Source organism: Sinocyclocheilus anshuiensis, unplaced genomic scaffold (genome assembly GCF_001515605.1).
Source record: "Sinocyclocheilus anshuiensis isolate Anshui unplaced genomic scaffold, SAMN03320099.WGS_v1.1 scaffold328, whole genome shotgun sequence".
Taxonomy (NCBI): domain Eukaryota; kingdom Metazoa; phylum Chordata; class Actinopteri; order Cypriniformes; family Cyprinidae; genus Sinocyclocheilus; species Sinocyclocheilus anshuiensis.
The window spans coordinates 1,286,746-1,303,326 of NW_015558621.1; the positions used below are offsets into that span (position 1 = coordinate 1,286,746).

Sequence of the window (16,581 nt, forward strand, 5' to 3'; positions counted from 1 at the left end):
AGGAAAACCCAGTGGTTTTGTGAACTGATGATGTAGGCAAAATATATCATGCTTCTTACAAAGCTCTGAGAGGCTTTTCAGAATACAAATCGAGATATTAGTTCCTTTTGAAAAGCTACTGCTATCCCTCTACTGCTGAAAACAGCACAACTGTCAAAGATCCCTCTCCAGCCTATACACAAGGGAGTCGGGATGCAGAGGAAATGAGAGGAAGTGGGAGAGAGAGAGAAAGAAAGACACAGACAAGGAGAGAGAGAGACAGACAGATAGGATTAACATCGACTGAAGCTCTTCCGGATCATTCCTTTCACGCCAAACCTTTTCAAAATTTGAGTACAGTAGGTCTAGACTGCACTCATTCTCCAGAAGGATAGACCACAGCTACAGTGTGACAAGTAAGCTCATTGCTACTCTGACAAGCAAATGCAAACACTCATTTTTGTTGTGACATCTAATATAGTATAAGTATAACATATGCTAATAAATAAGGCTGGGTGGTCTATACCAGGTAAAATTCATTGTTCATACTGTGGTACATACAGTAGGTATGGTAAGATTCACTAATTTGCATTGGTGCATCGGCATAAAAGTTAATGATGCGATGCATTGATTTTAAAAAAAAGTGTGCATTGGACACATCGGATACGTTGGCATTTGTATCGCGATGCATCGATCTAACATATTTGCATCGGTAAAAAAAAAACATAAATCATAATACGGGTGAATCGTATCGCATTGCATTGGTTGCAGCTTCATATGTATCTTTAATGTATCGTATTGTTGACTATGCATCGAGATGCGTATCGCATTGGAGAAGCACATCCCTAATATACAGTATATTTATTTGGCTAATTTATCTTTACATTATTTACACGTGAACATGGTGAAGAAACGTGTGTGACAAAAACAAAAAGCAAAATGTGTCCCAAACAAGTCAAGACAAGGAAGAACTTGTTATTACTTTGATTTAAAATCATGCACAACATGATTAGAATCTGTTTTTGATCCGTGTCCATTAAATTGCTCCAAAAAAATCTAATTAGATGACATACTATTTGCAAATGATTCAATTTACACTATAATATAATATAAATCACAAAAATATAAACCATTACAAAAACAAAATAATTACCATCATCTATCCAATTATTCTCCAAATCGCTTATCCTCTAAAGGGTCGCGGGCAAATAATTATATTCTGATATAAATATTGTTTTCATGATATATAATTACTCATACTGTGATATAAGACCCAGTCCAACTAACAACTCAATTAACCTGTTTCATTACATTAAAATGTCTATAGTGATGCTTAGTTCATGGAGTAATCTTCTAAATGACTTGCACAGTAATTAACATGCAGTGTTAGGGCTGGTTAAGACTGTAGACAGAGAACACCACATGCATAACAATAAGGACCACTGCCTTTATACTACGAGAAGGAGAGCAACTTCAAATGACCTATATGTTATTAAAGCAATAAACCAAGATAGGCCATGCATTAACAATGGGTTAAAGGGTGACGTTGGGCAGGACAAAGTAGTTCCAAACAGCAAAAGACACCAATGATCAACATAACATGATTAATTAATGTTCATCTTTTACAATAAACAACTTTTCAATTCAGTAATACAATCCATTAGCCTGTTAGTTAACCGGCATGCCGTTTATGGTTGCTTTTTTGCTAAACAACATTGCATTGAAATTATGCATTGAAATTATGATGTATATCAGCCATTAAAAAAGATTATCTACACTGTGAAGAGATTCCATAAAAAAATGCAGATAGTGGCTAGCCTCTAGTGTTTGGCAACCATAGTAAATCAAATTAACTATTATTTGGCAGAATAATTTTTTTTTTCAAGCAGTTGACATGTTTTGAATGTGTAAAAGTCCAAAATGCATTAAAACATTTTTAGAAGTCGTTCCATCCAAATTATAGCTGTGTAGCTTATTGACCAAAGGCAAGTGTGTGTTTTCTATCTTAGCATGTGGCTAAGCAGAGTTGATATGTCTTGGAGGGATATGTTTAGCATGAGACTAATTAAAGATCAATGCTACAGACAACAAAGGTGTTCAATCTTGTGGAGGAAGAGAAAGTGCCTTGACTAGCTCATGAGTGCCACTTGATTCTCATATCATCCATGTTTCACTAGTGCACTTTCAATCCTGGATGCTTCCTGTCAAAACACAGATGCAGGAAGAGGATTTCCTACTACAGCGAGAGAGCTGAAGTGACTTTCTTAAAGAAATAATGCAGGAGGAAGAGTTGGTGGTCTCATAACAATGGTGAAGTGAGATGCAGCTTTCTGGTAATTGTGAAGGTGCGGAGGGTCAACGTAACAGCACCCAATGAAGGAAGTGTGTGTTTTCCCCCTCTTCCAGAAGTAGAGCAACTGCATTCTGATGTGTGATTACTACAACATACACATATAAAAACTATGGCTCATATATGTATTATTCATATTTTCTGCATATGTAATCAGTCTGTTTTAAATAAAACACTGAGTGGAAGAATCTCATCTAAATAATGAGTTACTTTCTGTAAACATGTCAACATTAAAAAATACGTAACTATAGAAATTGTGGGATGGGAATTTAAAAAAATGAACGATTCTGGTTCAGATTTGAATCCATGAATGATTCTTTTGGTCAGGTAGAGAAAGTACTCAACATGTAAGAAAGAAAAAGTTAAACAATTATGTGCAGTTCAGTTATTAAGTGAATAATCACTTCAACTGATTCAGTGAGTCTGGTTTGAACCATTGAGGACTGGTTCAAACCAATAACTCATGAGCTTGAGACTGATTAATGAGAAATCAATTAATTTGTTGACCAATCAGAGTCTACTGGTTGTGTTGCATGTCTGTTGCTGTTGCATGCAACAAGCAAGGGTAATGCCATAGGAAAGCAGGAAAAAGATTCAAGCCCCACTTACAGAACTGAACATTACAAATATAATTTGTTTGACCCATATATGAATCCGAATATGAATCAGTTCTTGATTCTGTTACGAACCCCACTTCTAAAAGACAACTCTAGCCATAACAGAGCAAGGCTGAAGCCATTTGCTTTGGAGAAAGAAAGTTCCAGGTGTAAAAGTTAAAGCATAAACCTAAAAGGTCACTGGATGGGACTTTACAGCATACTGGTTTAACTGTCAACCTTTATTACCATGTATGCATGGTAATCTACAACAAAACTGCTGAAGGACTGAATATGAGAGGAAAGAGGGATGAAAAGACAGCAAGATCAAAGGACGAGGAGGGCTGCAAGGTTTCTGCAAGGTACACTGCTCCTGGCTGATAGCCGCCTATCTGGACCCGACGCCCCGCTGTTATCATTTGAAACGTCCGTGTGGTTTAAACCATCAGCTCTATCATAACTGTCATAACAGCTATAACTGTCAACTGTCATTTATGCTAATGGACAGTTTAGCAGGGCAGAAATACAAATAATTTTCATTCTACAATGTCATGCTGTAAATATGAACAAAACAAGGCATGTTTAGTGATATTTCTTCACCACAATACATTTTGTGACAGTATAAAACCCTGAGGGCCATAACAGATACAACCCTGTACAGTATATTTTAAGTCTTCTAAAGCCATACGATAGCTTTGCATGTTTGTGTGTGTGTGTTTATAGTGGTATAAATCTTTTTAAGTGCAGGCCTCTTGTGTCTCAGTGCCGCTGTATACTGCAGCAGCAGCCATCACTGAGGACAGCTCTAAAAATAGAGCAGACTCTTCACAAGAACACCTGACAAGACTCTCTTTCTCACTCTTTTCCACTCTCTAACACACACGATCACACTTTTCATCTCTCAATCGCTTTGCTTCACTCCTCACTGAATCTAATTACCGCAAAACAAGTATCAGCTCAGCGGCAGCTAAGTCTACCCATCAGCAATCTTCATCAGGCCTAGGGCGTTAAATAACACGCTAAAACAGACAAACATTAACACAAAATTCTTACATGCACCCTTGTTTGTTTAAAAAGGGCTGAGCCTTGGTAGTGCAGCACTATTAAGCCTAGCTATGAAATCCTAAATTGCTGCTGTTGTTCTCAACTAGTGCAATTCTGTTCTGACAGGGTCATCGGGAAAATAAATGAAACAAAAAAGGCAAAATACAACTTAAAGGGTTCATATGACGTTGCTAAAAAAACAACATTATTTTGTGTATTTGGTGTAATGAAATGTGTTTATGTGGTTTAAGGTTCAAAAAACACATTATTTTCCACATACTGTACATTATTGTTTCTCCTCTATGCCCCGCCTTTTTGAAACGCGTAAATTTTTACAAAGCTCATCGGTCTGAAAAGCGAGGTGTGCTCTGATTGGCCAGCTATCCAGTGCGTTGTGATTGGCCGAATACCTCAAGCATGTGACGGAAATGTTACACCCCTTACCATATTGTGATGCCGTGCTTCGGAGCGACGAGACAAAACCAATAAAACCCATTATAAACGAGGCATTTGTTGCATCCAGTGGGGACATAATTACTGATTACTGAATGACTGCATTGTAGGCTACTCTCCCAGGAAACTCCTCATCCTCCATAAAATGCGTTGCTCACATCTGAATATTTGGGTTGAACTGTTCTAGAACAATGTTGTAAATACAACTTAACCACTGATTTCTAGTTGTGTCCTCTTTTGGAAGGCCAAACAAAGTAGTTTCACTTTCAAAACGAAACACACAGCGTCTCCACGACATGGCGGCAGCAACATTACTACAGCGAGAATCAAAGTTATGCCTTCTTTCTTTGCATATACATTTGGGTGGTGTTATGCAAATCTTCCCACACAGTGACGTAGACATGTGGGGGCGTGTTTAAACAAGGAAAACTTGAAATCGCATCATATGACCCCTTTAACATTTAATTGTGCATAGCAAAGTAAATAAGGGAAAATGCTTTGAGTCAAATGGTTCAAATAAATCTTTAGTTACTGATGACACAAGTCATGAACTTTTTGGTATTTCGGTGAAAATACGACATCATATGGCTAATTAAGTAAAATAGAAATACGGCTAAAATTAATACATTAGTTAGTTCGAACAGTATGGAGGGTACATTGCACTTCTGTTGTTGCTTATGCTTTTACAAAACAGTTCCCTATGTCCATGTTATTATCCGATATCATGCTTTGTCATGTTATTATTTTGCTAATTATTGGGTCTATTAGTAATAAATATATTAATATAAAATTTTATATTTATTTTTCTATATTATTTTATTATGTATTTCATACAAAATATTTCCCATAAATATCAAACTGAATTACTGTTCTGGATTGGCACTTGATGTCCAATGTATAATCTGGGTTCTGAAGCAAAACTAGTTGAGAACCAGCAAATATAATCAATTGTTAGTGGAACAATTACCCTTAACCAATACATAACTCATCCTGCACCATTTATGCTACATGAATGACACTCAGATTATGCAGCTTGTTGGTAAAAGTATGTTATTACATGGTTAAATTATCGAAATTATGATTTTTGCCAGCCAGGAAAACAAAACAAAACAAAATTTATATTTTATTTTTATATTTGTGAAGAATGTTTAAGAAGAAGAAGAAACAATTAGAATGTTTGATTTTAAGGATTGTTTTCATAATATACATCAAATTTAGTTACTGTTCTGGGTCGCCAGTTGATGTCCAATATATAATGTTGGTTCTGAAACAAAACAAAACAAAAAACAACAAAGCAAAGCAAAACAAAGCAAAACAAAACAAAACAAAACAAAACAAAACAAAACAAAACATCACTTTGAAGGAGGGACCCAAGCCATATTTAGGGACTGGAACATGATAGAGACTTGTTTGGCTTGGTCCAGTAAGAACCACCTAGCAGCCACCCTGAACACCCTATCAACTGCATAGCAACACACTAAAAAACATTAATAGCATAGCAATGCCTCGGGAACCCTAGCAGCAAATTCTCCAATTCTCCACCAGCAAGAGCCACTCACATATTCTTTTAAAAATTTTAAAAAATCTAGTTTGTTTGACTAGTTATAAGGCAATAATCTCAGCGTGCAACCTGAAGGCTTGCAATATAGCATCACCCACTTTAAATCACTGTTAGACTAAACATTAATTTGGCAACATAAATACACACACAAGACACAAGCTATATTGCTATAGTCACAGGGTTATAAACTCTTATCGCACACATATAAAACCTACACACATATACAGTATATAATCACAGCTAAGCAGGAAGTGACACACACACACACACACACACAGAGGAACAGAAACAGTTAACAAGTACGATACCTGAGCCTTAATGCATTCCTGCGGAGGAGCCAGTATGAGGAGAGAAGCAGAGAAGAGCAGAGTTATTATCAGCCTGGGTTACTGAAGAGCAGAGGAGGCTCAGAGACACCCTGTTAAGCACTTTGCAAGTCATACTACGGGAAGAAGAGAGGGACACATCCTTTATAAAAGCTCAGATGCTATCAAAAAACAACAGAGGGTAATGCACACACACACACAGCCGAGAAACATGAGGCGGATGCTGAAATAAAAAGCCACAAAGCTAAAATAAAAAGGGAACTCGGGCACTTCAGGTGAATGGAAAAGCGGCTAGTTATGCAAATACAAAGGATTGGAGGTCATTTAGTTATTGAACAACTGAAATGCAATGATCAGCAACCTAGGAGACGCAAAAAACTGGTATTCATTGACTGAATGAGGGTCTCATGATCATTAAAGCCCCACAGTACCGGAGAGGAAGGGAAAAAAGACAGATTTATAGAGACAAAATGGTACCCAGTGTAATCCAACAACAAGGCAGTCACTGTTCACTGGTCTTAAAGTCACTATTGACAGACAAATTTCATTTAAAGATTCCATGAAATAGCTTGACGAGAGCAGTTTTCTTTCCTATTGAAAGAGGAAATTTGGGCACAGCATACTGAATGGCTTTATCCTTTAATAAAAAAGTAAATAAGCTTTAGTTTACATCTAGATGGAGACAGAAAAAGACTGTAAATTCTAAATTATTACTATTCAGATTATCTCAAAGCTATGAACTAAAATTACAATGTTGACTTCATGGGGTGTTTACAGCACAATTGTAAGTGTGATATGAGTGTAAATTCAACAAATTGAATGAAAAACATTCTAAACGTTAGGAATTTTCTGTTTTGGTGTGCATGGGACAGACTGTGTGTGTAATATCCAAAAATGTTGTTTAAATCAGTGCAGAAGGAGTGCGGTGCGTCCACTAACACCACTGAGATGAATGAACTCTACCTCATCTGTCTCCGAGCTGTTTTGAATCATTGTGCATCTACAAGATGCCTCCAAATACAGTATGACAAAACTGAATCACGTCTAGGGCAGAAATGCTTAGAGACTTGAGTTCAATTGTGTGAGGCAGGCAGCGCAGAGTACAATTATTTCACTCTGGTGCCAGAAATTGAATCAAATTAATGCCAGTCAGCAAGTCTCTATAAGGTTATGTGAGATACTCAAGGCTGATACATGATGTAATGTTTGTGAAGTGAATTTTCACCTTCGGCTATGTCTGAGTATGGAAATCCCACTGTGGAAGCACTCTCAAAAACTCACGGATTAGCTGGAATGCCCGTCAGCTTAACATCCAATGCACTGCGGTCCCTCTTGAAGATGCTACTGTGAACTTTCTTAGCCTGCTACCACTGATCTGAGAACAAAAACACGGTCCAAATCGCTTCCCACAGACCATAACAACAAAAAGGGAGCTGTTTGGGAAAACTGTGCAGCTGAGAAGATACAATGGTGGGAATCATTTTGGCGTCCCCTTCTAATGTATCTCGAGGGATAAACAATTTAGCTCAATGACGCTTAACGTATTTCGTTGTACTAAACAAAACAAAAATTTCCAAACAAGCTGAGGGAACACTGGCTTCTCTCCCGGGGGAATGGGAGGAATGCTGGGAATGAACTGCAGCAGATTTGGGGGGGAAAATCAGGAATGTGTCTAAGTGAGGGTCCAGATTTGAACCTCCACGAAGCATCTGTGTCAGAAATTCACAAGATTTATGCTCAAAACATTATGAAGGCAGAGTCTTGCTGTCAAAACTGCTGGAGATTTAGTAGAATAAAATACAACCTTTTTTTCTCTCTCAAGGTACAAGGTGCAGAGGGAAAGACACATCAAAACTGACCTGAAAAAAATTATGTTTGTCTTTGTAATTTGCTTGCCTTTGTAATAAATTAATAAAACAAAATAAATAATGAATATAAAAATATAATATCAAATAAAACGCATGTGTTAGTAATATGTCATCAAAATAAAATAAAATTAAATTAAATTAAATTAAAAATAAAAGAGATTTGTGCCATTACTTAATTTAATACTGGTTAATGTAATAACAGCAAATAATAATAAATATAAAAACAAAACTTAAATATAAAATAAAATGTATCCATTAGTAATGTCATCATCAAAACAAAATTAAATAATAAAAAAATGCCAATACTTCATTTAATGCAGGTTAATGTAATAACATAACAGTAATTAATGACAAATTTGAAAAGATAAGTGTTAGCATTGGGATATATTAAGAGGATAAACTTGACCTTCAGCTTTAAAAAGTCTCAAAAGTTGGTGCCAGCCAAGGGTGTAACCACATATCCAAGATTAAGTTAAACAAATGTAATAATTTTAACAGTTATCGAATGAAAAAAAAAAACATTATGGTTGATAACTAATGTAAATATTGGATATCTGAATATTTTATTTAATCTGAACAAATGTAAATATACAAATACATAAATGTTTTCTTTCTTTCCCTCTGCTCTGTCTCTTTACTCAGCTGGGGCTCGAGGTATATCACACATACAGATTGTAGCAGTGCAGTGGATTCTCACTTCAACCTGGCCAGAGCACAGTGGGGACTGAGTGCATAAAACACCAGCACATCTTCAGCCAACACGACATACTGACTGCAAACACATAGGCAGAACACCAGCTAACACCTACAGAGAGACCATATATCAGCCACCACAGCACAACAAGGAAAATGAGCAGCTTTAATGGAAACAAGGAAAGCACCTTGGACATATGGGCACAAACAAATTGCGCTGCTGCTAGGTAAAAATAACATTTAAGAGACTGAAAGAACAGTTCAAAAGTAAGGGATGAGGGTTATTTGATGCCAACTTGATTTTTCGTCCATTAGTGTAAAAGAGGCAGTAATGAGCTGAAGAGAGATTTCACTGCCTATTTTTACATTTTATAATGAGCCAGCACCCATTTTAAACCTAAACTTGCTTTTTAAAAATTCAGACTAGCTTTTTGCTTTTTATAAAATAATGTACTATGCTGGCTTTAGTTTTGAGCAGCATTTTTTTCAAAGTCATTGGCTACATGCGAAATGCATGCTTTCTTACCATATAACCTGTAGTCGGCGGAAAAACAGTATGTGAAATGACTGCAAAATTATCTGCAGTGCTGCACACTTGCTAGCTTCCTAACTGTAAATACTTTTTTCTGTTAATTTTTACAAACTGATAAAATCTTATGATGTTGCCACTAGGGTTGCAAAGGGGTGGAAAATTTCTGGAAACTTTCCAAAAATCCCTGGAATATAAAAAAAAAAAAAAACTGAAAGTTTCCAAAATTTCTGGAATGTTTCCTAAAATCAATGGAAATTTTCCACCTTTTTGCAACACTAGTTGCCACTGGTGCTTAAGTTGTTTTTAACCCAGAATATTCCTTTAAGGCAGAAGATAAAACAAATAAATGAACAACCCCATGAGGATGGGGCTGCGCTAGCTAAATGAACAGATTCTTACAGTAACAGAAGAACAAATGCAAATATAGTAGCAGAGCAAAGTTCATAGGTAGGAGACAAAAATCGTGTTCCTTTCACATTGGTAATACAAGGAAAGAGAAGTGGTTAATGTTACCAAAAAGAGTGCCAACAGACTTCCAGTAGTCTTTCAGTAATCTAAAGCTTTACATAATGTTCCTGTAGCGCAAGTTTTGTGAGAGGAACATTTTGGTGCGCATCTGATGCACTGCACTGGTTATAGTGAAGAAATGTTAGCTTATGTTTTGTTTCGCTGCAGCAGTCAAATACATTGAATATATTACTAGCCAACGTTATGCATAGACAGTGCTGGACGGTATGACAGTATATACCTTGCAACGTTAGAAATGCATCAAGTGGTACAGAATTTCCTGAACCATTTATACACCATAGATATATTAGCATCATTATTTGCACATAAAAGTGACAAAAAGCAATGAACTTGCACATATTAGCTATTTTACAGCTTTAAATGTGACTCAGTCAGAATTAAGACTCTTGACTATTATGTTTAATACTATTGAGTTGTGTTATAAAATGTGAAGCTATTTGTGCACAGATAACATTTGTTTAAAAAATATCTTCTTTTTGGTCTGCATCCAAATAAAGATCATTTTTATTCCAATAAAGCTTTAATATATGTATATAAAGTAATTCATTGGGTTATCAAAAAAAACTTGCATGATTATTAGTATAGATATTACAAATATCTATTGCAAAGCTGAATTATCAGTGTCACATGATCCTTCAGAAATTATTCTAAAATGCAAATGTAAAATTTGGTGCTCAAGAAACATTTCTTATCATCAATGCTGAAAACAGTTTAAGATTTTTTGCAGAAAAATATGGTGATTCTTTGATAAATAGACAGTTCAAAAGAACAGCATTTATTTGAAAATAAATAAATCTTTTGTAAAATTATAAATGTCTTTCCTGTCACTTTTGATCAAATTAATGCATCCTTGCTTGTTGAATTCATTGAATTATCCAAAAAATAAGCATAACTATATGATAATTAATACCATTCTTAACTGAAAATAACTATATTATGATACTATGATCTAAAATCACTGATATTGTAATATCAGATTTTACCATACCATCCATCCCTATGCATAAATAACATTGCAAACAAAAAAACAAGCACTTGCAATGACACATTTGCCAGCATGTAAACAAACTGGAAAGCAAAGCCGGACAGGTGAGGACCAGGAACGCCGACAGTCATGCAGGGGGAGGGGCAAAAGAGAAACTGTACAGGTAGAATTAAAGCATACAACTAACCGTATGGTATCCCCGTGCAACGGGCGGCTTGCCGGCGGGATAGGGGTCTACGGTGTCGATGATGGTCTGTCGCTCGCCCTTCTGGTTGATCTTGCGAAACCTTCGGCGGGACTGTCGGTGCGATGCCTGCCGCTGGAAATACTCCTCATTCTCATCCATATAGTCCACCTGCAAACGGAGGAGCGATTTGAGTGAGACTCCCTCTCTCTCTCTCCTCACCCCCCACCCCCTCCCACCCCTCTTACTGGCGCTGTGTAAAAATAGAAGTGGGTGTGTGAGCCTGCCTGTGTGTGTGTGAGTGTGTGTGTGTGTGTGTGTGGGCTGAGCCTCAAACACCTACGTCAAAGAGAGGCGCACAGCAGACAGAAAGGAAAGGTAGAAAAGGGGAGATGTAGTTTCAGAGGAGCAGCTTTCAAGGGGCTTTCGGAGCCGAGTTGTGCATGTTATGCTGGTTTAACCTTGAAATTAAGAGTTCAAATAGCAGACATGTACAAAAACCAAACCGGATCAATATGTATTATTTATCTTTGCTGGGTATTCTGTCACTGTGACACCTAAAAATGAAATCAAAACGTGTAAACTGTCCATGGCAGGACTCTGAATGACTGTGAACGAGGGTGGCATCATCATACACATGATGGGTTATGATATGATAAGTTGCATATAAAAAGGGCTTGCCACTGTGACATTACGCCATAAAAAGTGACATGATTATCCCTATGCCTTATTTTGCTGCAGCCTCACATTTCACACCCACTCTGCCTTTGGGATTACACATCAAATCTCTCGCTACCGTACCAACTGCTGCTATGGCAACTGCCGGCGAGCGCGAAGCAGTGGGAATATATTGGGCGGTGTGAGCGAGTGAGAGTACAGTATCTATATCCTGCCTCGGCCCGTAATTACAGGGCAGCATCGGCCAGTAATAACAGATGAGTTACCCAACAAGGGCACCATCAACTGTCGAGGACAGTGGCCATCTCCCAAACAGGAGATTACAATTATGCATTTGGCAGATGCTTTTAAACGACTTATAGAGAAAAGTCCATTATGAAATCCATTTGAATTTTTTCCCAAATTCAATTTTTCTGGATTTCATTTTTTTTTTTTTCAATTTAAATTTTTCTAGACTCTGTTTTAATGGTTAAATCAAATTGTATTAATAAAAAATCTAATTAATTGAAATCATAAAATGTACACAATTTAACGGCAATTTAATTGAAAGTTTAACAAAAATTTAATTTTTAAGGCCCTATGAAATATGTTTTTTTTTCCTCCCACAAATTTTGTTTTATTTTTACCAAATTCTGTGTTTTCCATTAATTCTCTGGTTTCCATTGTAATGGTTTCATTAAATTTGAATCATCAAAAGCATCTCTAAATAATTGATTTAATAAAAAAAAGCTACAGTTCTGGTAAATAATTTTTCTGGTAAATATTTCTTTAAAAATAATGTTTTAATAATAATTGTAATAGTAGTAGTACTGCTATCATTACATTGTCATATATTTCTGTCACAGTTTCTTCAAGTTAAACCAAACTTTAAGTTTCTCTATTTATATGATTTGATGATAGTTTTTCTCAAAATAAATGGTAAAATGCTCATGAAGTGACTCTCAGAACAGTTCAAGAGATTATGTTCATGAGTTAATGTACTCATATTGAAGCGGTAGAGGTTGAAAACACTGTGAGTATCATGCGCGCGTCAGTATGTGTGTAGTAAACGAAACCGTGCACCTGCATCATTCATTCACACAGAGACACGCATAACATGCAGGATTCATATTTAAATAGTATTTTGCAGCTTAATATTCACAGAAACTAGTCCATATCGCATTTTGATTTAAGTGTACTGACCTACACATTTGATTTATCCATCCAATATTTGGCAAATTCCGTGACATTCCACATAATACAGTAAATTGCATTTTTATGACTGGATTCCGCGATTCCATCTGCATTTTCCGCATCTCAGAAATCATAGGGCCATAGACTTAGAGGGCATTTTAACTAGGCCTATATGGTTTATCAGTCCATGCATTTCTTGGGATTGGAACCCATGACCCTGATGTTGCTGGAGTCATGTTCTATGGGTTGAGCTACATACAGTCATATGAAAAAGTTAGGACACCCTATTGTATTCCATGGTTTTCCTTATCAGGACAACATATAAAAATAACTGGTTCTTTCCAGGTCTTAAAATTTGGAAAATAAAACCTCAAATGAACAACAACACATAACATATCGCACCGTGTCATTGTTTATTTAACAAAAATAAAGCCAAAATGTTTGACAAAATTAGGACACCCTTACTGTTAACATAAGAATTAAGAGGGTAAGTAGCAGTCAGGCACTGCTAATCAAATGCCTTTGATTAACTGATCATCAACAAGTGTGAGCACCTCTATAAAAGCAGATGTTTTGTCAAGTTTGCTGGTCTAGAGCCTTCAGGTGAGTGTTAACACAATGCCAAGGAGGTAAGACATCAGCAAGGATCTTATAGAAGCAATTGTTGCTGCCATCAATCTGGGAAGAGTAATACGGCCATTTCCAATCAATTTGAAGTCCATCATTCTACAGTGAGGTAGATTATTCACAAGTGGAAGACATTCAAAACAGACACCAATCCTCCCAGGAGTGGACATCCCAGCAAATTTACCCCAAGATCAGACCATGTAACACTCAGAGAAATGGCAGACAACCCAAGAACTTCACCACAGGCTCCACAGGCCTCAGTTAACATGTTAAATGATCAAATTCATGACAGTACAGTTAGAAAAAATATGGGACAAGTATGGCATGTTTGGAAGAAAGCTTCTTCTATCTAAAAAAGCATGGTAGCACGGTTTAGGTTTGCAAAGTTGCATCTGAACAAACCATAAGTCTTCTAGAACAATGACCTTTGAACAGATGAGACCAAAGTGGAGATGTTTGGCCATAATGCACAGCGCCACGTTTGGTAAAAACCTAACAAGCATATCAGCTTGTTGTACACATGCTGGTGGAGGGCTGATGATTTTGGGCTTGGTTTGTAGCCACAGGACCTGGGCACCTCACTGTCATTGAGTCGACCATGAACTCCTCTGTATACCAAAGTATTCTAGAGTCAAATGTGAGGACATCCGTCCGACAGCTAAAGCTTGGCCAAGATTGGGTGATGCAACAGGATAATGATCCCAAGCACACCAGCAAATCTACAACAGAATGGCTGAAAAGAATCAAGGTTCTGCAATAGCCCAGTCACAGTCCAGAGCTCATCTTGACTGAAATCAGTGGTGAGAGCTGTGTATAAACAAATGCCCACAAACCTCAATAAACTGGAGCAACGTTGTAAAAAAGAGTGGGCCAAAATTCTTCCAGAATGATGTGAGAGACTGATAAAGTCATACAGAAAATGATTACTTCAAGTTATTGCTGGATCTACAGGTAACTGAATCATAAGGTGTCGTAACTATGTCACACATGGTTTTTCCATCTTGGCTTTATTTTTGTTAATCAAATAATGACACGGTGTGATATGTCATGTCATATTGTTCATCTGAGGCTTTATTTCCAAATTTTAAGACTTTCCAAGGACCAGATAATCTTTTATCTCCAGATACAAAAAAACATGGAATTCAATAGGGTGTCCTAACTTTTTCACATGACTATATATACTGTACATACTACCATTCAAAAGTTTGGGGTCGGCAAGATTTTGTTTTTGAAAAAAGTACAGTATATGCTCATCCAAGGTGGCATTTATTTGCCCAAAAAAAAAAAAAAAAAAAACATGAATACTTTTGCTCATTTTTATTATTGTTTTATTTATTTATTTATTTTTTATATATTTTAAAATGCAATTAATTCCTGTGATAGCAAAGCTAGATTTTCAATGTTTAAAAAAACATTCCAAAATTCTGATTTGGCACTCAAGAAACATTTCTTATTATTATGAATGATGAAAAGAGTTATGCTGCTTTTTTTTTTTTTGAGGAACTTTGATTTAGATCTTTGATTAACAGAACAAATAATTTGACATAGAACTATTTTGCAACATTTTAAATGTCTTTACTGTCACTTTCAATCATATAAATGTGTTCTTGCTGAATAAAAGTATTATTTTTTAATACCTTACTGACCACCAACATTTGAACAGTAGTGTACTCAACATGCAGAAACATATATAGGAGCCCATTGAGTCACATGTAGGCATATTTCCATGCCACCCCGAGAGCTTAACCAAATCCGAGGCTGCAAATGTAGATAAGGAGGGTCTTTCTTTACTCATGAACATACATCATGAACTGAATATGGAATATATTAGGACGCACAGAAGTGCTTGGGTTCCTAAATATAATCGTTTTAGGTTTTTTGGCAAGGCGAGAGCACTGAATTTACCGCAGTGGGCTGAGTAATTTAAGAGGAACAAATCCACAATGAAATTTGCTTGTGGTAAAATGTAAACAAGATGCCAAATTCAAACTGAGAAAGAGAGTACAGAAGTGGAGGAGTACAGAAACATGTATATGCCATTTATCATTATAGCAGTGATTCTCAAATGTAACTTTAGTCTGGCTCACCTGATGCTAAACAAAACTAGAAAGCACACAATTAAACTGCTCTCCTAATATAAATATAAACAAATTCAATATAGCTGTTACTAAAACGTCTACAGTAAATGCTTGTAGCTTGTGTTCAGACAGCCACTTTATTTTCCCCATCAGTCTAAAAAAAAAGATCCCACAAATATTGATTGCTATATTCATTAAATATTTAAATAATATTTATAGTTCACAATAGCAAAAAGACACTGAATTTAAGTACTTAGTATGTTAAAATATTCACAAAGCTGATTTCAGGTGCATTTAGGCATTTACAGTATATAAGACATGTCTTTGCGGTCAAATGCACAACATTTTAGAGTGTTTCTATCTCAAAGAAATAGACCATCAAAAAATAAGACCACCTAGATAAACTAGTCAGCTTATGTGCAAAGTAACAGTCAGTTGTTTGACAGTCGACCATCGTTTCCTATCGAACCATCACATTTTCTTCGGAAAAGGGTTTTTAAGTCAGTGCATTGGGAAGAGCTGGAATTGTTATCTGCCCATGTAATGTAAAATCTGACCTTGTGTGTAACCCTGGGGGTAAAGCATAGCACACTGTGGGAACCACTGGGGAAGAGGAATGAAACTACAGCACAAAACAGCAATTACATAGTGTGATTAGACTTGTGCCGGTTTTCGGTCATGCGATATATCACGGTAATGAATATGCACGATATTGTTATCGTGGGCTCTTCTAAATACCGTGAATAATTATATATTACAAGTTATTCAGAATTTTGAATGCATTTTAAGAATACTTTTCCCATCAACTGGTCAAAATGCACACTGCTGTGTGCTGCGTGAAAGATGCGTGCGTGCGGACGAGAAGCACATGGCGGAACATGTGAGAGATGCTCTGGATGAAAGCGCACTTTCACTCTCTGACAGCA

The 16,581-nt window shown here is 36.5% G+C and overlaps 1 protein-coding gene across 6 annotated transcripts in view; it reads right to left on the reverse strand.

Moving 5' to 3' along the window:
• The window catches only part of LOC107680625 (rap guanine nucleotide exchange factor 2-like), a 142,817-nt gene that overhangs the window by 55,954 nt on the left and 70,282 nt on the right, over nucleotides 1–16,581 (reverse strand). For 5 of the 6 annotated variants that reach the window (XM_016476612.1, XM_016476609.1, XM_016476607.1 and 2 more), the window contains 2 exons: nucleotides 11,103–11,270; nucleotides 6,292–6,309 (listed from right to left, as the gene is read on the reverse strand). In XM_016476612.1, the coding sequence (XP_016332098.1) occupies nucleotides 6,292–6,309; nucleotides 11,103–11,270 (186 nt within the window). The remainder of the gene's footprint in view (nucleotides 1–6,291; nucleotides 6,310–11,102; nucleotides 11,271–16,581) is intronic. The other variant, XM_016476608.1, reaches the window with a different exon arrangement.